The sequence below is a fragment of the Halichoerus grypus genome, chromosome 2, assembly GCF_964656455.1.
Source record: "Halichoerus grypus chromosome 2, mHalGry1.hap1.1, whole genome shotgun sequence".
NCBI classification, from domain to species: Eukaryota; Metazoa; Chordata; class Mammalia; order Carnivora; family Phocidae; genus Halichoerus; species Halichoerus grypus.
Genome location: NC_135713.1, coordinates 160,817,136 through 160,844,652, shown reverse-complemented (window position 1 = coordinate 160,844,652; position 27,517 = coordinate 160,817,136). Strand labels below are relative to the sequence as shown.

The 27,517-nt window shown below is 59.1% G+C and overlaps 1 protein-coding gene and 1 long non-coding RNA gene across 2 annotated transcripts in view; one reads left to right on the top strand and one right to left on the bottom strand.

Moving 5' to 3' along the window:
- Positions 1-24,710, top strand: part of MYO15A (myosin XVA) — a 49,211-nt gene extending 24,501 nt beyond the window's left edge. Inside the window, exons 30-65 of the mRNA XM_036113052.2 lie at positions 383-564; positions 891-963; positions 1,152-1,343; positions 1,650-1,810; positions 1,921-2,015; positions 2,578-2,704; positions 2,918-2,985; positions 3,060-3,137; positions 3,276-3,456; positions 3,575-3,707; positions 4,040-4,145; positions 4,290-4,362; positions 5,522-5,643; positions 5,884-5,943; positions 6,624-6,699; positions 7,033-7,148; positions 7,236-7,354; positions 8,160-8,301; positions 8,935-9,046; positions 9,135-9,209; positions 9,688-9,866; positions 10,469-10,584; positions 10,845-10,917; positions 11,208-11,280; positions 11,546-11,619; positions 11,854-11,936; positions 13,583-13,713; positions 14,653-14,747; positions 14,947-15,024; positions 15,358-15,454; positions 17,113-17,273; positions 17,686-17,819; positions 19,545-19,678; positions 19,987-20,120; positions 21,294-21,434; positions 24,487-24,710. Coding sequence (XP_035968945.2) covers positions 383-564; positions 891-963; positions 1,152-1,343; positions 1,650-1,810; positions 1,921-2,015; positions 2,578-2,704; positions 2,918-2,985; positions 3,060-3,137; positions 3,276-3,456; positions 3,575-3,707; positions 4,040-4,145; positions 4,290-4,362; positions 5,522-5,643; positions 5,884-5,943; positions 6,624-6,699; positions 7,033-7,148; positions 7,236-7,354; positions 8,160-8,301; positions 8,935-9,046; positions 9,135-9,209; positions 9,688-9,866; positions 10,469-10,584; positions 10,845-10,917; positions 11,208-11,280; positions 11,546-11,619; positions 11,854-11,936; positions 13,583-13,713; positions 14,653-14,747; positions 14,947-15,024; positions 15,358-15,454; positions 17,113-17,273; positions 17,686-17,819; positions 19,545-19,678; positions 19,987-20,120; positions 21,294-21,434; positions 24,487-24,588 — 4,096 coding nt within the window. The 3' untranslated portion in view covers positions 24,589-24,710. The remainder of the gene's footprint in view (positions 1-382; positions 565-890; positions 964-1,151; positions 1,344-1,649; positions 1,811-1,920; positions 2,016-2,577; positions 2,705-2,917; positions 2,986-3,059; positions 3,138-3,275; positions 3,457-3,574; positions 3,708-4,039; positions 4,146-4,289; positions 4,363-5,521; positions 5,644-5,883; positions 5,944-6,623; positions 6,700-7,032; positions 7,149-7,235; positions 7,355-8,159; positions 8,302-8,934; positions 9,047-9,134; positions 9,210-9,687; positions 9,867-10,468; positions 10,585-10,844; positions 10,918-11,207; positions 11,281-11,545; positions 11,620-11,853; positions 11,937-13,582; positions 13,714-14,652; positions 14,748-14,946; positions 15,025-15,357; positions 15,455-17,112; positions 17,274-17,685; positions 17,820-19,544; positions 19,679-19,986; positions 20,121-21,293; positions 21,435-24,486) is intronic.
- LOC118548902 (uncharacterized) lies at positions 18,481-20,096 on the bottom strand. Its single transcript, XR_004923796.2, has 2 exons — positions 20,005-20,096; positions 18,481-18,868 (listed from the first exon to the last, which is right to left on the bottom strand). It is a non-coding gene; the product is annotated as an uncharacterized LOC118548902 (long non-coding RNA).
- Positions 24,711-27,517: the final 2,807 nt, after the last annotated feature.

The window sequence follows — 27,517 nt, the reverse complement described above, 5'->3', positions numbered from 1 at the left end:
GAACCTCTTTGGCTTCTCCTTGGACCTCTGTGGTGGCTTGAGATACTTCTCGCTAGCCTGGGACCCTTTCAGCTTAGTCCTGGGACTCTGGGATAGCCTGAGCTCTTTTTTTAGTCTAGCCTCAGAACTCTGGGGCTCACCTGAGGCCCTTTCAGCCTAGTCCCGGACCTCTGGGCTCTCCCGGGACCCCTTCAGTATCATCCCAGAGCTCTGGACTATAGCCTGGGACCCTCCCGAGCTAGCCTCAGAGCTAGGGCTTTCTCAGCTTGACCTTAGAGCTCTGGGCTAGCCTGGGCCTCCCTCAGACTAGACTTAGAATCCCCCTCTATCGAGGGCTAGCCACAGATCCCTCTTCATCCTGGCTCCAACTCCCGCCCATCAGGTTTGTGTCTGATTACGGGCAGAATGGCTTCCAGGCTGTCTGTCAGCACCGTCTCATGCAGGCCATGGGCCGGGCCCAACAGCAGGGCTCCGGGGCTGCCCGCACCTTCCCCCCGACCCAGCTCGAGTGGAGAGCAACCCAGGAGAAGGCCAGCATGGCGCTGGATGTGGGCTGCTTCAATGGTGAGCTGTCCTCTCTCCACCGCGTGCTGCCTTCCCTCCTCCCTCTGTCCCTCACGGAGGGGCAGCTGGAGTCGGCAGGCCCCAGTATGCCCCGGGGGTCAGGAGAAGCTGGGGAGGGGCCCTCTGGGTGTGGCTCAGGAAAGAGGTCAGCATGTGGGGGTGGGGGCTGGACCTGGAATGGGGGAAGGGAGCTGGGGCAGGGAGGGTGCAGATCCAGGGTCCAGGACAAGAGTGGCGGAGCCTGAGAACGCGGTGCAGGCAGGGAAGTAGCAGGACTAGGGCCGCAGATGCATCCTGGCTGAGCCCAGCACCTGCTACTGTCCCAGGCGACCAGTTCTCCTGCCCGGTGCATTCCTGGAGTACGGGGGAAGAGGTGGCCGGGGACATTCTGAGGCACAGGTTGGCTCCTGGCAGGCCCCACCCAGCACACCCTTGGGAAGGAGGGAGGGGGAGGGGCGGGAGACCAGCCCCCCGCACCCACCATGGGGTCCACTCTGGCTTGGGGTCTGGCTCATGTTCCACGGTTTCTCCGGGCAGTACCTGTTGGCTCCATCTCTCATTTCTGCTCCTCCATGTGCTGTCACCAGGGGCCTGGCAGATGGCTGGCGGGGCTGGACAGTGGCCATGAAGAATGGAGTCCAGTGGGCAGAGCTAGCAGGCCACGACTACGTGCTGGACCTGGTGTCCGACCTCGAGCTGCTCAGGGACTTCCCGAGACAGAAGTCCTACTTCATCGTGGGTGCAGAAGGGCCCGTGGCCGGCAGGGGAGGCCCCAGAGCGTAGGTGGCTACCCCGGCCCTTCACGCAGATGGCCTCTCCTAGCACACGGCTTTTCTCCCAGCTGCTGGTTCGGAGCTGAGTTCTAAACCTAAGCTTTAAGTAACCTCTACACCCACCGTGGGGCTCGTACTCACAACCCCAAGATCAAGAGTCAGATGCTCCGCTGCCCCCCAGGGCCCCACCTTTAAAGGGAGAGAGTCACCCATTTCCAGAGCCCAGAGGAGAACGTGGTGGTGGGGGGGGTGATTCTGGGAGGGCCATGATCTCGCAGGAGGTCAGCTGCTCCGTAACCCCCTGCCCTACAGGTTGTTTGGGAACAGCTGGGACTCAGATGAGGACACGCCCACCAGGCCCCAGTCCCAGGGACATGCGCCCAAAGTGGCTGACTCCGATGGGTACCGCAGCCACAACGAGGATGGTACAAATGGGGAGAGTGGGGCCCAGAGAGGGACAGCGACCCACCAAGGTCAACCAGCAGTGGCCACTGTCTCTGGTAGGGAGGGATCCTGGGGGCTGTGTGGGGTGATCAGCAGGAGAAAAGAGCTTGGCTTTTGTGTCCCCCACCCCCCCAAACAGAGTCAGACAGCCTGGGAGAACCATCTGTGCCCCACAAAGGACTGGATGGCTACCTGGACAGCCTCTTCGACCCTGTGCTGTCCTATGGGGACGCGGTAGGGATGTGGGCGGGTGTTTGCAGACCCCTGGGACCACGTGTGCACACCAAGTCACATACTCACAGGGTGATGCAGGAGCCTCTCACAGCCAGGGTCGGTGGGGGGGGCATGTCTCGTCTGGGTCTCTGCTGGGGGCCCGGCAAAGGATGAGGATGTCCTCATGGCTAGAGATGCTCCTGGCTGACCCCAGAAGGACCCACAGCTAAAGGTCCAGGGCCCCCCCTCCCCCTCCGGTGGGAGCCAGCCCCCTCAGGCACCCTTGCTCATTCCGGGAACTCCCAGGAGCCCCTCCGTGGCATGATGTGGGCCCTGAGAGGACACAGCGCCTCTTTGAATCTGTTTACTCTCCTGTGGGAGGGGGGATGGGTTTGCGGAGCTTGCAGGGCTGTGGGAATACTGACCATGAGGCCGCATGAGCGGAGGCTGGGCATGGAGCAGACACTAGGCTGGCGGGAGGCCCCGGGGACAGAGGAGGTGGCCGGTGTCAGGTGCCCGTTGCCATGGAACCTCGGGAGTATGGCGGTGAGAGGCAGACACTTGAGCCACCTGCTGCCCCCAGGACCTGGAGAAGCCAACGGCCATTGCCTACCGCATGAAAGGGGGAGGCCAGCCTGGTGGCAGCGGCAGAAGCAGCCCTGAAGACCCCCCCAGGAGACCCCCAGAGCCAAAGCCAAAGCCAAAGCCAAGTCAGTGCCTGCCCCCAGGGTGGTTCCAGGGTTGGGCGAGGTGAAGGGGGGCTCCTTCACCTGCTAGGATGGAGGCAGCCATGGGCCGCCTGGTGGGGGTGAGACAGCAGCAGGGTGGGGGTTAGCTAGGGAATTCCCACTTGCCGCCATCTCCCACCCCTTGAGATCCACGCCCTCTGACTTGCCTCCCCCCGCCCCCCCCCCGCCCCCCAGTCCCAGGCCTGGATGCCTCCACGCTGGCTCTGCAGCAAGCCTTCATCCACAAACAGGCCGTCCTCCTGGTGAGTGCCGGCTGGGCTGTGGGAGGTGCCCTGAGCACGGGGCCTGCCCGGTCACCACCACCACCTCTCCCCAGGCCCGGGAGATGACCCTGCAGGCCATGGCGCTCCAGCAACAGCCTCTGAGTCCCACCCCAAGGCCCTTGCCCCCGGAGGTGAGCCTGGCCTGCCCAGGTGAGCTCTGTGCTGCTCTGGGGCAGTAGGCCCGCAGCCTATTGTGGGCAAACATGGGGTCCCTGAGGACAGGCCGGTGTGCGCACCGGAAAGCGCAGCCTACGCCCTGTTCTCTGCAGAAACCCCTAGCGCCAGAGGCACGGCCGAAGTTTGTGGGCACTGGACCCCCAGCCAAGCCTGTACTCCCGCGCTCCACTCCAAAGCCTTTGGCCCCAGCCCCTCTGGCCAAGGCCCCGAGACCCCCCACCAAGCCCGTGGCCGCCCCCATTCTAGCTCAGGACCGGCTTTGTCCGGAAACCAGTGAGTGTCCTATGCCAGCGGGGGTGGCAGGTGGTTCCCAGGACAGGACTGGGACTGTAGCTATGTCCCTGTGGCCTTACCCTGTCCCCCACCCGCACCCCGCACCCCTCGCCCACAGCTTCTCCCTGCCCGGATCTGGTCCGGTATTCAACGCTCAACTCGGAGCACTTCCCACAGCCCACACAACAGATCAAGAACATCGTCAAGCAGTACCAGCAGCCGCCGCGGGGAGGCCGGCCCGAGGCCCTCAGGTCAGCTCTGCCCCGTCCCCGCCCTCCGGGCCTCGGGAAGAGTGGCCTCCTCACCGCGTGGCCGTCAGCCGGGTGGCCGTTCACCTGGGGGGCAGCCCGCTGCCCAGCCCCCTTCAGGGAGTGAGTTTGCTCATGCAGATGGTCCAGACGAGCCCTTCAGCCAGAGGAGGGCCTAGACTGCTGCTCTCTAGGTTGTGCTGTGTGACCTCAAGCCAGTCTCTGATCCTCTCTGGGTGCTCACGTGTAACGGTGGGGGTGGGGGGTGGAGGAAGAAGTTCCCTATTACAGGAGTTTGTGGCTGGGAAGAAGAAACTCCTGTCCGATCCCAGCAGGAAGGATGGCGGAAAGGTGTTTGTGAAGCGGCCAGACCCCCACGAGGAGGCGCTGATGATCCTCAAGGGGCAGATGAGCCACCCAGCGGCAGCATCTGGCAGCCAGGTGGGGGGCACTTCCGGGCTGGGCCCCAACAGGATAGAAGACAAAGCGGGGCGTTAGAAATTCAGAAACCTGCTGCCCCTGCCACTGCCCTCTTCCTGGGTGCCCCGTCTTGCCCCCTGAGCACTCTCTTTGTGGTGGGGACAGGTGCCCAGAGAGGCCGTGGCCTTGGTCAAGCCAGTGACCAGCACCCCAAGGCCATCCATGGGACCTACACCAGGTGAGAGGCCAGGAGGGAGGGACACGAGGGTCCAGGTGTATGAGTGAGCCTGTGTGCGCACAGGGGAGTCCTGGTCTACGTGTCCGTGGCATGTGTGTGTGTCTGTGTCCCTGAGCCCCCGTGGACCTACTGTGTGCACATTTGTGTAAGTATATCGGCACTTAAATAACACTGATTTCAGGCCAGACCCACTCTGGCCTCACTAAATCCTCACTAAAATCCTTCAAGGAAGTACTGTTTTTGTCTATACTTTACAGATGAGAAAACAGACACAGAGAGGTGAAGTGACTTGCCCAAGATCACACAGTTCAAAAGTGTCAGACCAGGGATCTAAACCCAACCCTCCTAGCCTCACAGTTGGAATCCTAATCTCTATGTTCTCTGCCTCATGGCAACCACGGTGAATCTTTAAACACATAAATCAAAAAAATAAATACATACATACATACATAAATCAGCTCACCTCATGTCCCTGCCAAAAGCTCTCCCATGACTCCTAGGATGAACTCCAGACTTCTCACTATGGTCTGTGAAACCCTGCACCATCTGCCCACCTCCCCAACCTCATCCCCTCCCACTCTCCCTTTGGCACACTCTGTTCCTGGAACACGGCAAGCCCACTCCTACCCCAGGGCCTTTGCACTTGCTGTAGGTAGAATGCTCTTCCCCAGAAGATCTTTGCATGCCTGGCCCTTGTATCATTCAGGTCTTGGTTCAGTGTCATCTCAGAGAGGTATGCCAGATCACGGAGACCGAAGGACCCTCACAGGCCAGCCCCTAGACTCTTTACTAAGTAGCCCAGATTTATTTCCATCCCAGCTCCTAGAACTGAGAGCTTTATCATGCCTTGTCTGTTCTATCTACACTTACCACAAGACTCGACACAAGGGCAGGCGCTTTGTCCGTACCGGTCACCCCCAGCCCGTAGCACAGACCTGCTGCATATACCAGGTGATCTATACATGTGTCAAATGAAGGATGGAGCCAGGGTGGAGCTGTATGATGGTGCGTGTGGCCTCATGATTGGTGTGTCTACAGCCAGGGGTGTGGGAAACCACTTAGCCCCAGCCCCTTCCCCGACAAGAGGTCACCCCCGATCCCCTTCCTCATCAGCACTGCCTCTCTCACTCATGCCTCTCCGACTCACTGTGCTCCCCAGGGCCGCCTTCGCGGTCGCTGGAGCCCCCTGAGGAGCCCCTGCAGACGCGGCTGCACCGCCTGGTGAACCCCAACTTCTACGGCTACCAGGACGCCCCCTGGCGGATCTTCTTGCGCAAAGAGGTACCTGGCCCGGCTGAAGCCAAGGGAGGGGCTGCAGGGGGGCAAAGCCCTCTCCCCTGCAAGGGACAGGGAGGAGGGGCAGGGCTGGGGTGGGGCACGAGGTGGGGCCTCGCCTAGAGGAAGGAGTCAGGGCCAGGGGTCCTGGTGGTTTGGAGCCCGCTGTATCTAGGGGGTGGGTCCGGGTGTGAAGCAAAGTGAGGGGACTGTCCCAAGGGCCTCACTGGAGCCCCGATCCCACAGGTGTTTTACCCCAAGGACAGCTACAGCCACCCTGTGCAGCTAGACCTCTTGTTCCGGCAGGTGAGGTCTTCTTTTCCCTTTCTGCCTCAGTGTACTCATCAGGGCAATGGGTACATAGACTAGCTGTCTGCAGATTTCGTTTCTGTACTCTTGGATTTGGGGTGCTTGACCACAGTGAGGATGGGAAGCTGTTCTACTGAATTTCCCACCCTCATGGACAAGGTCAGTAAGCTCACAATTTGATTTAACCAGACACACCATTTGTCTGAGCTAGGTGGGACTCAGAAGTCAGATCCCAGCCCCAGCAAGCAGAGGAGAAAGCTAGGGCCCAGGAAGGGCGGCATGGGTTGTAGAAGAGAGGAGGAAGGAGGGGCGCCTGGGTGGCTCAGATGGTTAAGCGTCTGCCTTCGGCTCAGGTCATGATCCCAGGGTCCTGGGATCGAGCCCCACATCGGGCTCCTGGCTCGGCGGGGAGCCTGCTTCTCCCTCTCCCTCTGCCTCTCTCCCTGCTCATGCTCTCCCTCTATCTCTCTCAAATGAATAAATAAAAAAATCTTAAAAAAAAAAAAAAAGAGAGGAGGAAGGAGGGGGGCCTTTGTAAATGGGATCTGATTCACACAGATGACCCACTGCTGTAGAAATAGGACCCTCCGCGTTCCCACTCCCACTAGACCAGTCCAGCCTGGGCTCCCAGCGGGGGGAGTCTCACCAGCCACCCGCATTGCGGCCCATTCCCACAGATCCTCCATGACACGCTCTCCAAGGCCTGCCTGCGCATCTCCGAGGACGAGAGGCTGAAGATGAAGGCCCTGTTTGGTACCGTGGGGGGCGGGAAAGGACACGGATGGGGCAGCCAGCTAGAGTCAGGCCAGTGCTTTCTCAGAGGGAGATCGGGGCTGACAAACCCAGCCCCGTTTGCCTCCCAGACAGCCCTCCTGGCTCTGCTTCTGGCCTCTTCCATGGCTAGGTGCCAGGCTGAGTTCAGTTTTGCCTGACACACAGTGTGGCCCTAGCCATCCTTTCTGTCTGTGTAGACACTGAGAACACGCTGTTCCAGTACCTTCTTGCCGGGTGTCAGCCTCCCTCCCTGCAATGTGGGCTGGCAGGGGAGGAGGAGGGAGGGTTCTGACCTGACCCGGCATCCCTTAGCCCAGAACCAGCTGGACACACAGCGGCCCCTGGCAACGGAGAGCGTGAAGCGGGCCGTGGTCAGCACCGCACGCGACAGCTGGGAGGTCTACTTCTCCCGCCTCTTCCCCGCCACGGTGCGAGCCCCCTGCCGGCCCCCACTCACCCAGGGGCTTCAGGGAGGAGGCTAGAAGACTCTCACGTGTCCCTTATCCCCGCCCCAGGGCAGCGTGGGCACCGGTGTGCAGATCCTAGCTGTGTCCCACACGGGCATCAAGCTCCTGCAGATGGTCAAGGGCAGCCGGGAGGCTGGTGGGCAGCTGCGGGTCCTGCGCACATACAGGTGACCGGCGGGCGAGACCCGGGCTGGCTGGAGATGGGCGCGGACCGGCAGAGTCGCATCTCCTCCCCGACTCTTTCCCCAGCCGACTGCCGAGTGCCTGTAACGTGCCAGGCTCTGTGCCAAGCCCTTTTAAGCAAGTCCATTTTATAGACGGGGAAACTGAGGTTCAGTGAGAGAAGTGGCTTGTCTCAGGTCACACAGCCAGGAAGCGGATGAGCTAGAAGCCCACTACCCTGTCCCGCCCCTTAGACTGTACCCCAGCCCTGCCCTCCCCACTGCACAGTGGGGGCGTCTGTGTTGTGAACAGCCGAGTTTTGTTGCAGCGGGAAGGGCAAGGGTGCTCTGGCATAAGACCTCGCTGAGTCCTTGGACCCCTCCCCTACCAGCAGCCCCTTTTGTCGTCTGTCACACAAGGACAGGGATAGAGCCTCGCTCTCTGGTTGCGTGAAAGCCTCTTGCTTTGAAAGATGCAGAGAATTTGGTCAGTGGGTGAAAGAGATATATTTGTGTGGGCGAGATCTGGGAGGTTGGATTAAAAAACAAACAAAATGGAGCAAGGCAAAGGGTAGTGAGGGCTGGAGTGTGAGTTCACAGGGTGCTAGGAAATGAGCGGGAGCCACAAGCAGGATGGGGAGGGGACGCTGCGCAAGCTCCCCGGGTTCCGTGGTGGCAGGTGGCAGGGGGCTTGGGTGGAGCTGGGCTTTGGGAACGGTACAGGGCAGGAGCGGGAGGAGCAAGATGGGTAGGGAGGAAGGTGCCCTCCGGCCAAGGAGCCCTGCCTTCATGCCACTTTCCCGTTCTCCAGCTTTGCGGATATCCTGTTTGTGACCATCCCCTCCCAGAACATGCTGGAGTTCAACCTGGCCAGCGAGAAGGTCATCCTCTTCTCAGCCCGAGCTCACCAGGTCAAGGCCCTGGTGGACGACTTCATCCTGGAGCTGAAGAAGGTCAGGGTCCTCCTACGGATGCCCCCTCCTCAAGGGGCAGGGGGCGGAGAACAGGGCTCTCCTGCACCTGGACACACCAGCCGCACCTGCCTGGGAAGCATGGATGCCAGTGTGCGTGTGCGTGTGCGTGTGTGTGTGTCCAGAGACTTTGGTCATCTTTCAGGCCTTTCCATAGGCCGTGCTGCCTTCCACCTGGGACACCTGTTCCCACTTTTGCCGGCTCCTTCAGAAGCCTTTCCTGATGCCCTCATCACGGGTGTCACAGCACCCCCCACCCCCGAGCTCCAGGGCGAGTGCCCCCCTCGGCCTCCCTCAGCCTCCCTTCCTCCCGACTGGGCAGCCTCAGGCCCAGCAGCTGGCCTCAGTGGGGCAGCTTTGCTGAGGGACGGGATGGCTAAGGCCTATGCATGTGCCCTGACGGCCACCTGTGTTCATCGGACCCCTGACTCCAGCCCATTACAAGGCCACTCCTTCGACTTGCATAGCGTCCTTCCCTCTCACACCCACGGAATGGTCCCTCCCCCAGGAGTCAGGGAGGAATGGCTGTGGATGAGAGGAGCCGGGGTGTGCCCCAGGCTTCTGGGAGGAGGGGGATGGGACCACAGCCCCTCACCCTGCCCCTGGGCGACCCAGGACTCGGACTACGTGGTCGCGGTGAGGAACTTCCTGCCCGAAGACCCCGCGCTGCTGGCCTTCCACAAGGGCGACATCATCCACCTGCAGCCCCTGGAGCCTCCTCGAATGGGTCAGGGCCGTGCGACACAGTGGGTACGGGAGGGGGGGCTGGGCCAGGGGGCCTCCCTGGCAGGTGCTGACGTCAGCTTGACCCCCAGGCTACAGTGCCGGCTGCGTTGTCCGCAAGAAGGTCGTGTACCTGGAGGAACTGCGGCGCAGAGGCCCCGACTTCGGTGGAGACCCCCGGATCCCCTCCCAGCCTCCAGGGCTCCCAAACCTGGAAACCCTAAACAGTTCCTCCTGGCTTCATGCACTCACACTGCACATGCTCGGTGGGGCTTTCTCGGTGCCCCGGAGGGGTCTGGCCTGGCCAGGCCTCCTCAGGCACCTGCTGCGGCCCAGTCAGTTCCTTCTGGTGGCCCCTAGCCCAGCCCTCTGCATATGGGGCTGAGGGGTCTCTGTGTTAGTGTCCCCATGTGTGTGGTCTGGGTCTCTCTTTCTGAGAGTCTACAAGCACCGTTTTCTACTCTACCTCCCACTGAGGGAATGCCTTCCCTTTCCCTGTGTCCTTGTCTGCAAATAGGCTCCATGGCATGCCTCCCTCACAGACCCTGGGCAGGGGCAGGAAGGTGCTCGAATATCCCTAGAGGGGCCCCTTAATCCCAAGACGAGACCCCTCTGTTAGTCTCAGACCCCTTACCTGCGCCCTAGGCTGGAGGTTCGGGACCATCCACGGGCGCGTGGGCCGCTTCCCTTCGGAGCTGGTGCAGCCTGCAGCCGCCCCCGATTTCCTACAGTTGCCAGCCGAGCCAGGTCGGGGCCGGGCCGCCGCCGTGGCCGCTGCCGTGGCCTCCACAGCGGCTGCATGGGAGGTGGGCCGCAGGAGGGAGGTGAGACCGACAGGTCCGGCCATGGGGCTGAGACCGCGGGTGCAGGCAGACAGGAGCAAGGTCAGCCAAGGGCGTGGCCAGTCCCAGGATAGGGCGAACCTGGTAGGGCTAGCCAGATGTGTGACCCACAGGATGTGACCAGAGATGGTTGGAGGTGTGGCCAAACGGGGTCGGGATGGTGGGGGTCAGCCGAAGGATTGTGATGAGACCCATGGGGCAGGACCAGCCTGGGGGCCAGTAGGGGTGGGGCCAGGCAAATGGGGCGGGGTCAGGCGTGTGGAATGGAGCTAGCGAGGGGTGGGGTGAAGTAAAACTAAGGAGTGAGAGGGAGGATCAGCCACAACCAAGCAGCTGGGGAGGCCAACCCTAGGCTGAGATTGGGGGCGTGGCCAGGTGCCGCAGGGGGCGGGGTCAGCTGGGCCCATGGGAGGTGTGTCCAGGCGGAGGCTGCCAGGACTACCGAGGGGGGGTGGGTCTAGGTGGGTGGGGGTTAGGGGCAGCCTGAGAGGGTCTGGGCAGAGTCAGCCTGCGGTTGGGTGGGGCAGCTATGAACGTGACCAGGTGTGGCAGGACAGGACCTCTTAGCTCTGGCCCTTCTGCAGGGTCCCCCGGTCAGGGCTGGCCCCCCTGACCGAGCAGAGGACAGCCTGACTCTCTCCCCGTACTCGATGCTTGAGTTTGCCCAGAAGTATTTCCGAGATCCACAGAGGAGACCCCAGTGAGTGGTGGCCCCACCCCTGGTCCCCACTCTGAGGAAGGTCCTTCTGGGGCTTCTTGCAGCCATCCAAGTGGGGACACCCCACTTCTGATGGGGGAGATGAGAAACCACCCAGATGTGAGGTCCACCTGCAGCCTCCGCTTCCGGGAGGCTTCCTGCCTGGTTGACTGACATTGGGTCAAGAACATTCTGGGTGTAAAGGGGATGTAGCCGGAGGCTCAGAGGCAAGACTGGTCAGTAGTGCCTGTCTCCTGTTGCAGGGATGGCCTCAGGCTAAAATCCAAGGAGGGTCGGGAGTCCAGAACCTTGGAAGACATGCTTTGCTTCACCAAGGTGTCCAGCCCCAGGCCTGTTTCCCCATCTGTAAAATGGTGATGCAAGAGCTCCCCTCCCAGGCCCCTCAGGCGAACAGCCTTGTCCTCGGTGGGACCCCTCCCAGCTCTCAGCACCCCAAGGGCCTGATTCCTCCTAGCGGCAGCATCTGTCCCCATTGCCAGGCAAGCCTGGCCACCTTTTCTGTAATGTGGACTCTCCTGTCATAAGACGGGAGGCACCACCTGGCCCTCCTCCTTCTGACTTGTCCTTCCGCCATCATGACACAACACCCCCTCCTCCCCTCACAGACCCCACTCCAGGAATCTCTCATCGAGCTCAGCGACAGCAGCCTCAACAAGATGGCCACCGACATGTTCCTAGGTGTGGGGGTGGGATGGGACTGCAGCCAGGGCCCAGGGGCCGGGTGGGATCCAGCACTGTGTGACCCTGCTCATCTCCCCCACCGCCCCGGTCCTAAGAGTCTTCCCCTCCCTGCAACTCAGACCTGGGGCCCCATTAAAGGAAGAGGAGCCCCCAGCTGCCTCGGGTCGTACCCTCCCAGGGACAGACCCAACCTTGGGGTACCCTGGGGTGAGTGGGCAGTTGGGGTGTCTGGTGGCCTGAGTGGGACAAGTCGTTCCTATAGCTGTGATGAGGTTCATGGGTGATGCTCCGCTGAAGGGCCAGAGTGAACTGGATGTGCTTTACACCCTCCTGAAGGTCAGTTCAGCAGACTTTGCCGGATGCTCCCTTTCCTGCTTGTGTGGCTCAGTTTCCCCATCTGTCAACCAAAGTTGCAGGACATTGCAGGGCGGGGGGGGGGGGAGCCCAAAAAGGAGTGCATCCTGCAGGTGGGGAAGGGGCTGGGGAAGAGACACCAGGCCTTTCTCCAAGTGCACACCCTATTCTTCTCTGCCTGGTGTGTGGCATGGGCCCTGGCCTGCCCTCCTCCAGCTGTGTGCGGACCATGAAGTCATGCGGGATGAGTGTTACTGCCAAGTTGTGAAGCAGATCACGGACAACACCAGTACCAAGCTGTGAGTGAGCTGGGCCTTTACCTCTGCCTCCTAGTCCCCATGCTGTGTCCCCGCTTCAGGAGGGGCCGGTTCAGCCTCTCACCCCCCACCCAGGTCTTCCCTCCTGATTCTCTCCCCCCTCATCCTTTTCCAGTAGACAGACCACATGTGCTTGGAATTGCTTGGTCTGGGACAAGCCACTGCTGCTCTCTGAGCCTCGCTTTCCTCATCTGTAAAATGGCAATGATAATGTGTTAAGTCCAGGATCTTGGTTTCAAGTGACAGAAGCCCCATCCAAGCTGATTTAAGCAAAAGAGGGTTCAGGTGACTGAAAAGCCTAAACATAGCTTCAGGCATGGCTGGATCCAGGTGTCACTGGGAACAGGCTTTCTCTATGTTCTAGTCTTGCTTTTCTCTGTGTTGATAGCATTCTTAAGTAATATTTCCCATCCGTTGGCAAGATGCCAGCTCTGGGGAGACATTTTCCAGCTCAGTAATCTTAGGGAAAGCAAGATGGACCTGATATTGTAGCAAAAATTCCCAAATCCAGTCTTTTTGGCTTGAATTGGTCCCGTGCCCATCCCTGAATCAACCCCCATGGCTGGAGGATACGGAGTTTGACTGGCTAGAACTGGGTCAAATTTTCATCCCTCAGCCCATCACCAGATCCAAAGGAAGGCTGAACTCTAATTGGCCAGACCTGGATCAACTAACCATCCCTAAACCAATCACTGTGGCCCAGGGGCTACAGTGTTCTAGTTGGCCAGACCTGGCTCCCATGCCTGGCGCCAAACCACGGTGACCTAGGGAGGAGTGGGTGCTTTCTTTTTTTTTTTTTTAAAGATTTTATTTATTTATTTGAGACAGAGAGAATGAGAGAGAGAGAGCACATGAGAGGGGGGAGGGTCAGAGGGAGAAGCAGGCTCCCCGCTGAGCAGGGAGCCCGATGCGGGACTCGATCCAGGGACTCCAGGATCATGACCTGAGCCGAAGGCAGTCGCTTAACCAACTGAGCCACCCAGGCGCCCGAGTGGGTGCTTTCTTAAAGGAAGCCCAAGTGCTGTCCCCAGACCCTAGCGGTCCCCACGAATGAAACCTCACCTGTGGGGCAGGGTGAAGGTGAATGACTGTGTCTTGCACAGGACCGACACACAGCAAGTGGCCAGCATGGGATGCTCTTGTTACCGCTAGGTCCACCCTCCCGTCCCCATCTAGTCTACCTCCGCCACTCACTATCTATGCCCCCCAGGAGTTTTAGAAGCACTCAGCCTATCCTCCTGCCCCTTCCCACCCCCTGGCCCTGCCTGCCACTACCTATGCCCAGCCCCAGTGGGTTCCTCTTGCCCTCCTTTGAGGACCTCCTCCCAGGAGCCTCCCCAGAGAGATTCTACCCAGAGAATACTCGGGTTTTTGTGCATGTCCGGCCTGTCCTGTCAGGGGCCTCATCTCCTTCTCTCCCTGTCGCCCACCCTGGCTTCCCAAGCAGAATGTAACTCCTGCATGGCTGTGGGGCCCCCCCGCCCCCCTCTCCTTGGCCGGGGAGCACCCTCAGCAAACAGGAGCTGCCTGAGAGCCGGAGACGTCCAGCCGCATCCCAGGAGACTCCTGGTGCGGCACTCCAGGGCTGCGGGCACCTATGACGTGGCCCTGTGTGCGTGTGCCCTCAGGGACAGCTGCCTGCGAGGCTGGAGGCTGTTCTACATCCTGGCTGCCTACCACAGTTGCTCCGAGGTCCTCCAGCCACACCTCGTTCGCTTCCTCCAGGACGTGAGCCGGACTCCAGGCCTGCCCTTCCAAGGTGAGGGGCCAGTGAGTGGTGACCCCGGGTAGTGAGCACGTGGAAGGGACTTCTAGGTGGGCCGAGTGGCAGGAGCAAAGTCCTGGAGGTGGGACTGTGTGGCATGTGGGAGAAGGAAGGAGGCAGCAAGGGCCTGGAGTGCTGGGTGAGGCCCTGCTTCTCTCTCGGCCATTGCGAATCCACAAGGGTCTTGAGTGGGTCTGGGCAGGGGTGAGACCCAGCTGGTGGCAGGGTCTCAGCCTTTCCCCCCTTGGAGTCCGGAGGAAAGGGGCCAGGCCTCAGCCTTACCCCAACCCTTGTTTCCAGAGCAACCCCTGGGTTCCGCCTAAGAAAAAGGTCATCATGGCAGTCATGAAGGAGATAGGGCACCTCACTTTGCCTGCCCCCGAGTCCTCCTCTTTGATTCAGTTAACATTCCCAGACTGTGAGATGAATAGACCCAGCTCCCCCGCAGGGAAGGGCTCCCAGATCCGTGGAGGCAGCGGGATGTGCCCAGAAGTCTCGCCTCCATCTCCTCCCCAGAGCAGGGTGAGGGCACTCTTTAACCCCGAGAAACAGACAGTGCAGTCTTCTGCACCGGACTCTGGGTGAGGGAGGGTGGTTGGCAAGGGGATCCTGGCTGGCGGGGGGACATACCCCCCGGTCAGCAGCTGGAGGTGACAGCTATTTTCCGAGGCTCGAAGGTAGCCAAGGGGACTGTGGGCTAGACAAAAGGCTTTAACCACATGGGACGTGGGTTCGAATGCAGTTCTTATACAGCAGCCCTCAGCCTTGGGCAAATCCCTGCCCCTCTCGGGGCTGTTTCCTCAGCAACCCCGTGGGAGAGGAAATGCCCCGTGGGTTGTGGAGAGAAGCCAGTGGGCTCGTGGCTGGTGGCCGGAAGAGCCTCTTTCTCGCACTGCCTGCCCTGGGCAAGGCCTTGACTCCCCGTCTCCGCAGGTATTGCCAGGGCCTGTGAACAGAATCTGCAGAAGACCTTGCGCTTCGGTGGCCGCGTGGAGCTCCCCAGCAGCATGGAGCTTCGGGCCGTGTTGGTGAGCGTGGGGTGGGGTCAGGAGGAGCGTGAAACAGGAGCCCTGCCCAGAGGCCCCGTGGGCACTCAGCGTTCGCAAGTGTTCCTGCCCACGCCGGTCCAGAGCCCCTTGGCTTGGGGGACTTCCATGGCCGGGGACAATTGCTGGCCCAGATCCCAGGACCCGGCCTTTCTCATCTCCTCCCCTCTCTCTGTCCCAGGCGGGCCGCAGTTCCAAGAGGCAGCTCTTTCTTCTCCCCGGAGGCCTTGAACGCCATCTCAAAATCAAAACGTGCACTGTACGTGAGGGACTGTTTTTGGCAGGCAGGTGCTGGAGGGAGACTGGTGGGCCCCCAAGGGTGCTGAGCCGGGCAGGGCAGGACTTATGTCTCAGGGAAGCAGACCGAGGCTCAGAGAGGTGAGGGGTCATACTGCCAAGAAAGAATCTGAACCCTGAGTCTCTCAGACTCCAAGAGCTGTGCTCCTTCCCTGCATGAGGCCAATTCTCAGAGGATCGTTCGTGTACCTGCAGGGGGCCTGAGGAACTCTGTGCTTGGCTTCCCGGGGCCTGGGCCGACTGTGAGGACGGAGATCGGCTCCGCTGGCCCAGCCTCACCCTTCCCTCCCTCCAGGTGGCCCTGGACATGGTGGAAGAAATCTGTGCCGAGATGGCTCTGACACGCCCCGAGGCCTTCAGCGAGTATGTCATCTTTGTTGTCACCAACCGAGGTGAGCGGCCAGGAGGACTAGGGACGCTGGGCCCAGCCTGTAAGGCCCAGGTCAGATGCCACTTCCTTCAGGGAGCCCCGGGCTGCCATGCCTAAGAACTTTCCTGTGCGCCGAGCACCCCCAGCTCTGGACGTTGGTCTTGCCTACCAGACCGGAAGCCCATGGAGGACAGCGGCCTGCTCAGCGGGAGCCCGTGGGCCCTGCCCTCAAGCAGCTCAGGTCCTGGGAAGTTTCCTTGAGTAGACCCTGGCTTCTGGAGCCCGCCTGTCTCTCAGGCTGTAACAGTGGGCCCGCCCGGCCCTTCTCACGCGGCCCAAAGCCCCTTCCGTCTGCGGCCCACCCTAGACCGTGGTCTTGCCTCCTGCCCCTGTGGTCGGCCCCAGCCACCTGCACCCAGCTCTTGTCGCTGCTGCCTGGGCTCTGAACGTGTGTCCTCAGCCCTGCCTGCCCGGGTCCAGCTAAGACGGGGGGCAGTGGTAACAAAATGGTCCTCATAACTGACATTTATGGACCAGATACGGTGTCCCAGACACAGTTCAAAGCATTTTAATTGTAAAACTCCTTTAAGCCCGGCAGCAACCCGATGAAGTAGACGGTGATCAGCCCCATTGACAGGGAAACCGAGGGCCAGGGAGGTTGAATAAGTTTCCTATGGCTGCTACAACAAATTATCGCATATTTAGTGGCTTAAAACAACACAAATGTATTATCTTACGGTTCTGAAGGTCACAAGTCCTGAAATGTCAGCAAGGCTGGCTCCTTCTGGAGGCTCTAGGGGAGTATCCCTTTTCTTGCCTTCTCCAGCTTCTAGAGGCTGCCCACACCCCTTGGCTCATGGCCCCTTCCTCCATCTTCAAAGCCAAGAGTGTAGAATCTTCAAACCTTTCTCTCTCTCTCTCTCACCTTCCTAACTCTCCTTCTGAGGACCATTGAGATGACATCGGGTCCACTTCGATAATCCTGGATAATCTCCCCTTCTCCAAATCCTTAATTTAAGCACATTTGCCAAGGCCCTTTGCCATGAAGGCAAACATATTCACAGGTTCTGGGGAGTAGGACATGGACCTCTCTGGGGAGGGGGTCCATTATTCAGCGGAGGTTAAGGGATTTCCCTAAGGTCACACCGTGGGGATTTGAACCGGGCAGTCTAGCCTCAAGAGTCTGGACTTTGTCATCATGCCACACCCCCTTTGGTAAAATGTTACTGAAGATGTGGGATGGGGAGCAGAAAGGTCAATGCAAGAAGGAAAAACTTAAACCTCCCTCACAGACTCAGACCCCCTCATTGCCAGGCCCCAGTCCTCCCCACCCCCAGCCCATTCCAGGAGCTGGGCAAGGGGTCTCTCCTGAGGGAGTTCTGTAGAAAGGCACCCATGGGTCTCATGATCTGCGGCCTGTGGTGCTTCTCCCTGTCCCCAGCCTCCTCTGGAAAGGGGCTGGGCTTCCTCGGAGCATAACCCAGGACACTTTCTGAGACCTAGATAGGCTGTAGCTTGGACTGGCATTATTCCCAGCTCTGCTCATCAGCATTCTGCAGACATAGGGCACCCTGTTCCATACACATGCTCCCCTTTAGGAAGGACTCCACATGCTGGAGCGGGAAGGGCCTCGCCCAGGCTCTGCACGTACGCTCTGCAGTCACCCCCGGCTCTCCACAGGCCAGCACGTGTGCCCGCTCAGCCGCTGTGCCTACATCCTGGACGTGGCCTCGGAGATGGAGCAGGTGGATGGTGGCTGCATGCTCTGGTTCCGGCGTGTGCTCTGGGATCAGCCACTCAAGTTCGAGAATGAGCTCTACGTGACCATGCACTACAACCAGGTCAGCACATGTGGTCCACTCTGGGGTTCTGGAACCTTCCACACTCCCCTGTGCGAAGTCAGGCTGCACAGCCTTGGCATCTGAGGCCTTCCCAGCTATAGCGACTCTGGGTGCATGCTCAGTTTTCAGAATCCCCGGCCCACTGGCCGTTCCTGAACGCTGCAATGCAGATGTCCATGACACTCTTCCTTGGCCACTGTGGGGACTCCCATGTGGCCTTCAGGGCCACGGCCCTCCCCGCTCACCCTCACATGCCTCTCAGCGTTCCCCAAAGCCCAGGAGGGTAGCTGGCCACCCCAGCCCAGAAACGAGCGGGAGCGGAACTATTAAAATCGCGTGTGTTCACGTCTTCCTCTGAGGAAAGCGTGAGTGCAGGCCTGCTGCAGCCCCTCATCGGCATTCTCCCCCGCAGGTCCTGCCCGACTACCTGAAGGGCCTGTTCAGCAGCGTGCCAGCCGGTCGGCCCAGCGAGCAACAGCTGCAGCAAATGTCCAAGCTGGCCTCCCTGCAGCACCGGGCCAAGGACCACTCCTACCTGCCCAGTGTGTGAGCACCTGCCACCTCTCGGCGCGCCCCATTCCCCACCCCCCCTGCCCCGCCGAGGGCCCTTCCAGGCCCCAGCACTCTGCTCCTGCACCCGCGTCTGCCAAGCTGGCTGAAGGTGGGGGGCGGGGGGGGGCTGGTCCTGGCCCTGGGGCCAAAATCTTCCACCACCCAGCGTGAGCTGGGACTCAGCCTCCTTCCGCAACACTTTGCGTCTGGTGGGTCTTCACAGCTCAGAGAAAATGGAACGATAAAAAAGCTTTGGAGATGCACAAAAGCACAGGTTTCTGTGGCCACGCAGAAAGATTCGGCCACAAAACGTTCACCGCGGTACCACAACCTCAATCCCCAACAATAGGAGATTCCTTAAATAAATCCTGGGTGTCAGGCAGCCTTTAAACCCACAGAGGTGATACATCAGTCATCCTAAGACTTTTGGTCTCAGAACATTTTTGCTCTTAAACATAGGATCCCAAAGAGCTTTCATTATGTGGGTCGTACTTACAGTATTGAAAATTGAAACTGAGAAACGACTTAAAATATTTGTTTGAAAAATAAGGATAATGTATTAAATATAAATAACTGTATAATAATTGTAGTTCTAAAAACACGTGAGAAGCAATTATAACTCAAACAATGTAAATTATGTGCCGATACAAACAACTTCTAAGAAACAACTGTATTTTCCTAAAAAATAGGAGAGTGGCACGAGTTTATGTTTTGCCCATCTCTTTACCAACTGGCCTAACAGAAGACAGCTAGCTGGTCAGATGTGCTTCTGCGGTCGGTGAGCTGGGATCTCACAGGTCATGTGGCCTCCGGCAAATTCCACTTGTGCGAGAACAGGAGGGGAAAAGGCCAAGTAACATCTTAGCTCTTAATGTTATCAGGGAAATGGCTTTGACCTCCCAGGCCCTTGGCCACACCCTGAGAAGCCCTGGTATGAATAATAGTAAGATAACGTAGGTAGGTACGCCGTCTCCGTAAAACTCTTTTTATGTTCCAATTTTAGGCAAAAGGCGAAGGAAGCACGTACAGCTATAATCCCAATCCTGGAAAAAAAAAAAAAATCACTGAGTTTTACTTTTTGGAAGGCATTTTGCGGGCATCATCGCAGCTAATCTTTATTTTCCGCCTTACAGACAAGGAAATTGAGGCCCACACAGGTTACAGGGCTTACTGAAGCTTCCCCAACTAATAGGTGGGGAAACTAGGATCCAAACAGAAGGGACTGGAGTAGGGGCTCTGTTGGCCCAACGGGTCCACCCTGGAGCCCCGTGCTTCTCTGCTCCATGCTCTGACCCGCTGCTGGTGGTCACTTTGCCCCCCCCACCACCACCACATTTCCCCCCCAGTGCGTCTCACCCCTATGGCCTGGGCTTCCCCTTGGGGATTGGGGCTACAAAGGACTAACCCACCTTGGGTTCAAGCCTCGGCCCCCTAGTTCACTCAGTCACCGTGTGACCCGGGGCCAGTCAGGGAACTTCTCGAAGCCTCAATCCCCTCATCTCACACAGGGAGCTTAGTGGTAGGGGCCACGGTCATGGAGCCCCTGCCATGGACCAAGGCGCCGAGTGAGCACACTTGACAGGCAGCATTTAGTCGTCCAGGGAGGTGCAAAGATCATGTCGGTTTGGCCTAACACCTGCCCCGTGGTGAGGATGACTGAGACCGCGCGCAGGGCACGTGTGACCGTGGCACTCAGGCCCGCTATCCCTCCACACGCAGGCGAGAGGTGCAGGACTACATCCCGGCCCAGCTGTACCGCACCCTGGCCGGCTCGGCCTGGCTCAACCTGCTGGGCCAACACCAGCAGCAGACACAGGCGCTCAGCCCCCACCAGGCCCGTGCCCAGTTTCTGGGTAAGCGCCTGCGGCCGGGGCAGATAAGCGAGGGGCGCTCCTGGAGGGTGGGGAGGGAGGCACTTTTTTCTTTGCACAAAGGGATTTTCGGTGCTAGCCCAGCCAAGCACCTGCCTGGAGAGAACATCTTTCTAAAATGTTCACCAAGGCACCACCGAGGCTCTGGGCGGCCCTGGGCAGATGGGGGGGGCGGGTGCTGGAGAGGCGGGAGGAGCCCTGGGGTGAGGACACGTATGCTGGACGCAGGACGCAGCCTCCGAGGGAAGACGCAGGCTGCAGCCTGACCGCCCCTCCTCTCCCCACCCCAGGCCTCATCAGCGCCCTACCCATGTTCGGCTCCTCCTTCTTCTTCGTCCAGAGCTGCAGCAACGCCTCGGTGCCGGCCCCCTGCATCCTTGCCGTCAACCAGAATGGCCTCAACTTCCTCAGCACCGAGACCCACGTGAGTGGCCGGAGCCTGGCCCCGCCCTGGCCCCGCCCGGCCCCGCCCCCTGCCCGCCCCACCTCCGGGGGCTGAGCTGCCCCCCCCCCCGCACGCAGCAGGCTCCGGCTCCGCCCCGCTCTGAGCCTCACGGGCCCGTCCGGAACATGGGTCTAACAGCAGAACCCACCCCATGGGGCTGTGGTGAAGGTCAGCCGCGGTGGGCGCTCACGTAAATAGCGCACGGGTCCAGACACTGATTCTTCCCCGGTCTGGAGCCCCGAAGCCGGAGAGCAGTTGGTCCCTCCCCCCCCCCCCCAGCCGAGGCCTCTTTCTTGGCGTGTAGATGGCCGCCTTCTCCTTTCCTCACTGGCCTTTTCTCGGCATACACATCCTTGGGGTCTTCGTCGTGTCCAAGTTCCCTCTTCTCCGTAAGAACACGGGTCGGATTTGAATTGCGCCCACCCTGGTGGTCTCATTTCAACTTCGTTTGCTCCTTCAAGGCCTTGTCTCCAAATACACTCACACTCTGAGGGACGGGGCGTTAGGACTTTATTGCAGGTGATTCTAGGAGACACTGGAGTGGGGAAGTGAGACCAGGAAGGGACGTCTCACACAACTTGGGAACACACTTTCTGGAAGGGTGTGTGAGCAGCAAGCTCCCGCTGTGGGAACTGGCGCTCAGTCCCGTGGGGGGGGGGGGGCGCTGGAGAGAGCCTGGAACACGCCCCTCGAAGGATGCCCTCTGTTCTGGGGGCGAGGGAGCCGGGGTGTCTACCCACCTTGTCGCTCTCTGTCACTAACTCCCATTGCTCTGGATTTCTGTGCACGGGCTTGGGCTTTGCTCCTGGGGGCAGAAAGCAAGCTCCAGACAAAGAGGGGCAGATGGGGAGAAGTAGCTTTGAAGGGAAGGTCAGGGCACCACTGGTGCCTGCTGCACTCCTAGCTCCCAAGGCTTCAGTACAGCACCCGGCACACTGTAGATGGGTGCGTCTGTATTTGTGGAATCAGTTTCACAGATGAGGAAACTGAAGTCCAGAGAGGTGAAGCGACTTGCCCCAGGTCACACAGCAAGTCCTAGGGAACTGGTGCTCCAGCCCAGTTCTGCCTCCTGTGGATCTGATCTGCAGGGGAGAGGTAAGGGTGGGTGAGGCTGTCCCACCCACAAGCCTATCTCCTCCCCTCTCCCTGTAGGAGCTGATGGTGAAGATCCCCCTGAAGGAGATCCAGTCAACTCGAACCCAGCGACCCACGGCCAACTCCAGCTACCCATATGTGGAGATTGCACTGGGGGATGTGGCGGCCCAGCGCACCATGCAGCTGCAGCTGGAGCAGGTGGGTCCAGCCCCGGCACCCAGGCCTTGTCACCCAGCCCCTCCCTCCTTCATTCCACCCACCAGGCTCTCTGCTGGGCCTGGCTCCAAGGTAGGTCCAAGGTGCCCCAGGGAGCATCCATCCAGCCCAGTGCTGGGGACAGAGCTAACCCAACTGAGCAAAAACTGTAGGTCATTCGGGTGGTCTCCCAATGAAGCATCTTAGTGGTAGGCTCATGGGAAAGGGCCCAGGTTATTTGCAGAATATTGAGGAGTTTGTTGGGGAACTGGGGAGACACAGCCAGGGCAGGGAAAGTCTGAAAAGCCCTTAAATGTCAACCTAAGAATCCGGGGCATTCTCCTGAGGGCACTAGGGAGCCACAGAAGGTTGGTGAGAGGGCAGGGACGCAGGAAGTTTGAGGAAGCTCCCCTGGACTGAGGCTTGGAAGACGGATGGTGAGGCCTGGGATTGAGGGTAGAGAGGGTGGGGTCCTCATGTGACAGACAGAGAAACTGAGGTCCACCTGCCCTGTATCTTCCCATATTTTTAGCAACTGTGGCTGCTTCTTAAAAGGCATGGCTGACCTCTAGACTCCTGTCCAAGTCTCACACCCCTGGGGTGAGAGTTCTCATCCCACTGGGGAGAGAAGATTGAGGCCCAGGGAAGGTGTGGGACCAGGACTAGGGCCTACACCTGTCTGCCCTTGCCAGCCTTCCACACCCCCTCAAGATCTGGGCCTAGGACTGGCCCCCACACCAGGGCCTGCCTTGGAGGGGCCGACCTCCCACGGCAAGAGGGAGGGACTCCCACCGCCCTAGCCCTGCCTCTGAGGGACACAAAAGAGCCCTTTCGGCTCCATGTACCTCTTGGAGAGCTGCAACTCAGGACCAAGCCAGACCAAGTCCACTTCCCACCACACCCCAATTCCGCTCCTGCCAAGCTCACCCCCAGTCTTGGCCTTACTTCTGGCCTGGCCTGCTTCCCAGAACCTTCCTCTCTGAGCTCATACCACAGTGAACCTACCTTATGCTCCTTCTTGGGCTCCTTTTCTGCTGCCCCGTCTCAGCCCCTTGCCCCGCACTCTTTCTGGCCCTGAGGCAACCGTCTCTGCTGTGACAGCCCCCATATTTCTGTCTCCTGCCCTGACCCCTCATCATCTCCCCTGGAGACCAACAGGCCTTACTTGAGAACCCTCCCAGGCACTCTCAGGCCCTAACCCAGGGGCCCTTTTCATCCCTGTCGCCTCCTCTCTTTCCCTCTCTGGCCTCTGCTCTCACCACCCCCCCACCCTCTGCTCGCAGCCCTGGCCTCTTCCAGCTCCCTGATGCCAAGTTTGCCCTCACCTCTCTGCCCCAGACCCTTTGCACTCATTGTCCCCTCTTCCCTGGTTCGATCCAGGGCTCTCCCCGTCCTTCCCTTTATCTGGGTGGCAGCACAAGCATCACCTCTTTCCAGAAGCTTTCCCTGACCTTCCTCCCTTATATATTACTACCTTCACCTTGGTAGACCTCCTTAGGGCTTGCAGATCAGTTACTTGTTTACATACTGTCTGTCTCCCCCACCAGAATGCCAGCCCCAAGAGGCCAGCTCTGAGTCTGTTTTGTCTACACTGTGCCCAAAGCACAGCACCTGGCATGTAGTAGATACTCAGAAAGTGGTTGGTAGCATGGATGGTTGGATGGGTCCTTTTTGGCTTTTCCACTTCCTTGCAGACCCCCAACCCCTTTGATGCTGCCGCCTCTGCCTCTGGCATGTTTGGGGCGGGGGAGGGGGGCGCATTCATTCATTGATTCAACATGTAACCACTGAACATCTCTATGTAGCAGGCTCTGCACTGGCTACAGGGAAACTGAGGTCACTGTGACCCTCTCAGCCCTGGCCCTCACTGAGCCCCAAGTCAAAGAATCTCTCCAGTAGCCCACAATCCGTGCTGAGAAGGATGTAGCAGAGCTAACTGGGATGTAGTCAGTGAGGGCTTCCAAGAGGAGGTGACGCTGAGTATTGCGGCAGTGCAGCCGACAGACCTAGGTCCCCGTCTCGCCCACCTCTGACAGGCTGCATGAGGGGATCTCAAGGCGCCCCACTTCTTACTGAGCTTCAGTTTCCACACTTGTCAGGTGGGGCCACGGCTCCAGGGAGGCCTCGCATTTTGCACATGGGTGGGAGGGTTGGCTGGAGCATTGGCTGGAGGGGACGATGCCCATCATGCATGCCCTGATCTCATCCCCCGAGGGGGCCCCCAAGCGTGGGGCAGGCGCCGCTGACATCCGCACAGATCGCTTCAGAGTGGGGCCTTGGGCCTCTTATCCCCTGGGTTCAAGTCCCCACCACCTACCTACTAGCTTCGAGGTCTGGGGCAAGTGGCTTCAGAGTTCTGGCCTCAGTTTCCTCGCTGGTGGAATGGGGTGTAAAAGTGTCTGCCTCATAGGGTTACGGTGTGGACGAGAAGGGGTAAGCTGCAGGAACTTTCGGGACGGTGCATGGCACACAGTCACGGCTCAGTCCCTGTCCTTTCTCTTTACCTCTGTCAGGGCAGCTCCCGTGGCCCCTCGCAGATCCCTGCAGGGATGCCCCCGCCGCCTGTGGTCTGAGAACCACCCTCAGGTGGATTTTCCACAGTTCTCTGTCGCCTCTTCCTCCCCACGCCATCTGGGAGCCCTGAGGCTGGCCCATGGCTTATTCTCTGCCCTGGGTGCCCCGTGGTAACCATGGCAACACATCACTAGACACTTACCACTTATCGACTAGACTCATTTTTTCCATTTAAAGGGTTTCCATGTAATAAAATCTCACAGAATCCTCCCTGCAGCCTTGTGAGGCAGGCCCTGGGAAACCGAGACCCTACTGACGAGGCTGCTGAGGCTCTGAGAGCTGAAGTCACCAGCCCTAGGTCACACTGGTCACACGCAGCAAAGGTGGCCGATGCGCCTGGTCTCCTGCTTACTGACCCTTTCCAGCCGGGAGGCGGGGACAAGGGTGGGACCCGCCAGTCCTCTCCCAACCACATCTCACCCCAAGGGGAGAGCTGGGGGAGTGTCTCTGGCCGCGTGGACTCTCACCGTCTCTCCTGCAGGGCCTGGAGCTGTGTCGGGTGGTGGCCGTGCACGTGGAGAGCCTGCTCAGTGCCCGTGAGAAGCGGCTTACGCTGCCCCCCAGCGAGATTACGCTGCTGTGACCCAGCCCCCGGCCCTCCAGCTGCCCTCTCCCAGAAGGCTTGCTGTGTGGCCCCAGGGAGGTACTGGGTCTCTCTGGGCCAGTGACCCCTGGAAGGGACCAGACCCTTGGTAGGGAGACTACGAGGTGACCTAAGTTCCCGGGCGTCACATACGCAGTATGGGCCCGGCCCCGACTCGCCCCTGTGGCAGAGAAGCCCCACACCAATGGTCTAGTCAAACTGGACTCTGCATTTGCTTTACTGCGGGTCTGATGTTCAAATCTGCTGCAGCTCCACATCTCAGCCCCTCACGTGTCCTCCTTGAGTGCTCCCCGCACCGCTGCTCAGTTTGGATTTGTGACCCTTGGTCTTGTCTGTGCACATAAAGGGTGTGCCTGGCAGCCATTCCTCCCTCCACACAGTTGCTGAGTAGCTGGAAAAGCAGCCTAAGGGAGGAGGCAGGAATTGGGAGGCCCAGCTGAGCCCCTGACTCACTGCCCGTGAACAGAGCGTCCAGCAGAGACCTGTCCTTATCTCTCCCTGCAGACCCGTTCCCCCAACTCCACACTCCTTAGGTAGCCCCAACCCCAGGCCCCCATCACTGGATGGCTCACACAAGTTTTGAGAGGGGTATAGTGCAGGGAGAGAGAAGTTTCATGTCAGAGTCTGGGGAGGAAGCAATCTGGCAAAGGCTTCCCAGAGAATGGGACACAGGGGTTGGGTTTTGAAGGATGGGTTTAGGCATTTGCTAGGAATAGATGGAGGGGAGGGGAATGAACATTCCAGAGAAAACAGTGTTCATTCCATATTGTATCCCCCAGAGCCTAGGACAATACCTATCACAGAGTAGGCACTTGCACAACGCTTGTTACACGGATGAAAGGATAAATAAATAAATGTTGATGGAAAGTGCTGGTGCTTTGGGGAACTTGGGGAGGAGGGAGGCACTAGGCTTGGGAGAAGGCTGGATAGGTATCTGAGAGCATAAGTAGCTGGAGCCATGGTGCCTGAGGACAGATGTATTTACTCATTCAACAGCTATTAAGCACCTACTGTGTACGAGGCAAATGCCAAGCCCTGGGACTTGCTCACAGTGAAAGGACTATAAACCATGACAAGATCTGTGAGTGGAGTTAGCTAGGTGATGAGGGGAGGGAACAGCATGTGGGCATTACTCGTGGAGGACTTGAGACTGAAGAGGCCAGCAGGGATGGATGGAGTCAGGCTTGCAGGCTACACTAGGGATTTAGGATTTCATCCCAAGGGTCATGAGGAGCCTTCAAAGGTTGTTCGGTGGGAGAAGGTTTGTAATCTGCTCAGATCCGACTTTGAAGAGGTCATTTCGACCACAAAGCAGAGTGAACGTAGGGGACGGGGAGGCCAAAGCGGGGGCTGCTGTCGTGTCAGCCGGGAAACTGTGGTGCGGACACTGCTAGTGGTGACAGGCGGGGAGAAATTGGTATCTCTAGGGGATCAATCAGGCTGTCCTGAGACAGGGAAGGTCAAGGAAAAGCCCTTCACACATAGGCCACGGGGCTGTCCCACTTTCAACACTGTCGGGGTGGCTTCCCCCAAAGTAGCCCCACTGAGAGAAATCCAGTGCATGTAGCTGATTTGGGAAGTGAGGGAAGTGGAAAAGGAGCCAGAAAGAGTGCGTTTTCCATCAGGCTACCCCTGCTGCAGTCACTCTGTCCCCCCAACTCCACACTCCTTAGGTAGCCCCAACCCCAGGCCCCCATCACTGGATGGCTCACACAAGGTTTGAGAGGGGTATAGTGGAGGGAGAAAGTTTCACCGGTGAGAGGCAAGAGGCCTTCTGGGTTTCAGAATCCAGGTGGGCCTTCTGAGTACGGCCCCTTGGAAGTGGCTCCTCGAGGTTGAGCTGCCCTACTGATGTGCGTGGAACTGAGAGGAGCCTTCCAGCCCATCCCTGGCAAGGCTGCAGATCTATGAGCTGGAAAGGGGACTGAAGCCTAAGTTTTGGGGGTGGTTTGCTACATAGCATCGGACAACCCAAACACCAGAGCTTTGGGATTTCAGGACCTAGCAATTCAAGCCCTTGTAAAAGGAGGTCACAATCCCCAGAAGGCAGAGTGGAGAGTCAGGTGTGACAGGAGAGTCAGACCCTGCTGTGTCCCTCGGGCACCATAGCGATACCACACGAGGCCCCTCTACCTGGGCCAGGACCTAGAAAGACAGGAACTCCAGGTAAGTATGCGGAGATCCAGAGTAGAAGGGACCAAGCCTCGGGGTTCCCAGCCGAGCGTGTGGTGAGAACAATACAGGAGAAAGGTCTAGGTCGCCTGGGAGCCCGAGACAGTCAACTGGTAAAGGCTTGAGGTCCCAGATGGGTGTGGCAGGATGCACCATATTTGGGCACCGAAAAGTAACCAGAAGGACTTCATTGCATCCCCTATGTGGGACAAGTGGCTAGACTTGGTCAGGTTCCGGGGTCCACATACTCCCCTTGCTGGTTCCCCCCACCTTGGGGTGCTGCCTGTTGCCCAGAGCCCACAAGCCTATTAAGAGAATCTGCGCTTGGTAGTTGAAGGCTGTGGAGCTAGCTGATTAGCTGTGTGGCCTTTGGCAAGCCCCTTGCCCTCTCTGAGCCTCTGCTTCCTTCTTTGTAAACTGGAAGCACTGACAGAAGTCTTACAGCAAATACTTCCTAAGGGGTCACCATTATGTCCAGCATAGGATACAAATGGATGTCCGGGGTGGGGGAAGACTTTTTTTCCTTTAAAAAGCTAATTCTCACCAAGTTTTTACTCTGTACCAGGCATTGTACATACACTGACTCATTTAACCCTCAAAGTACCCCCAGTGAGGTGGGTACTGTTATCACCATTTTATATACGGGAAAACTGAGGCCCACAGAGATGAAGTAAGTAACCACTAAGTGACCTAGCCAAGATTCGAACATAGGCAGGCTGGCTCCACAGTGTTGTCT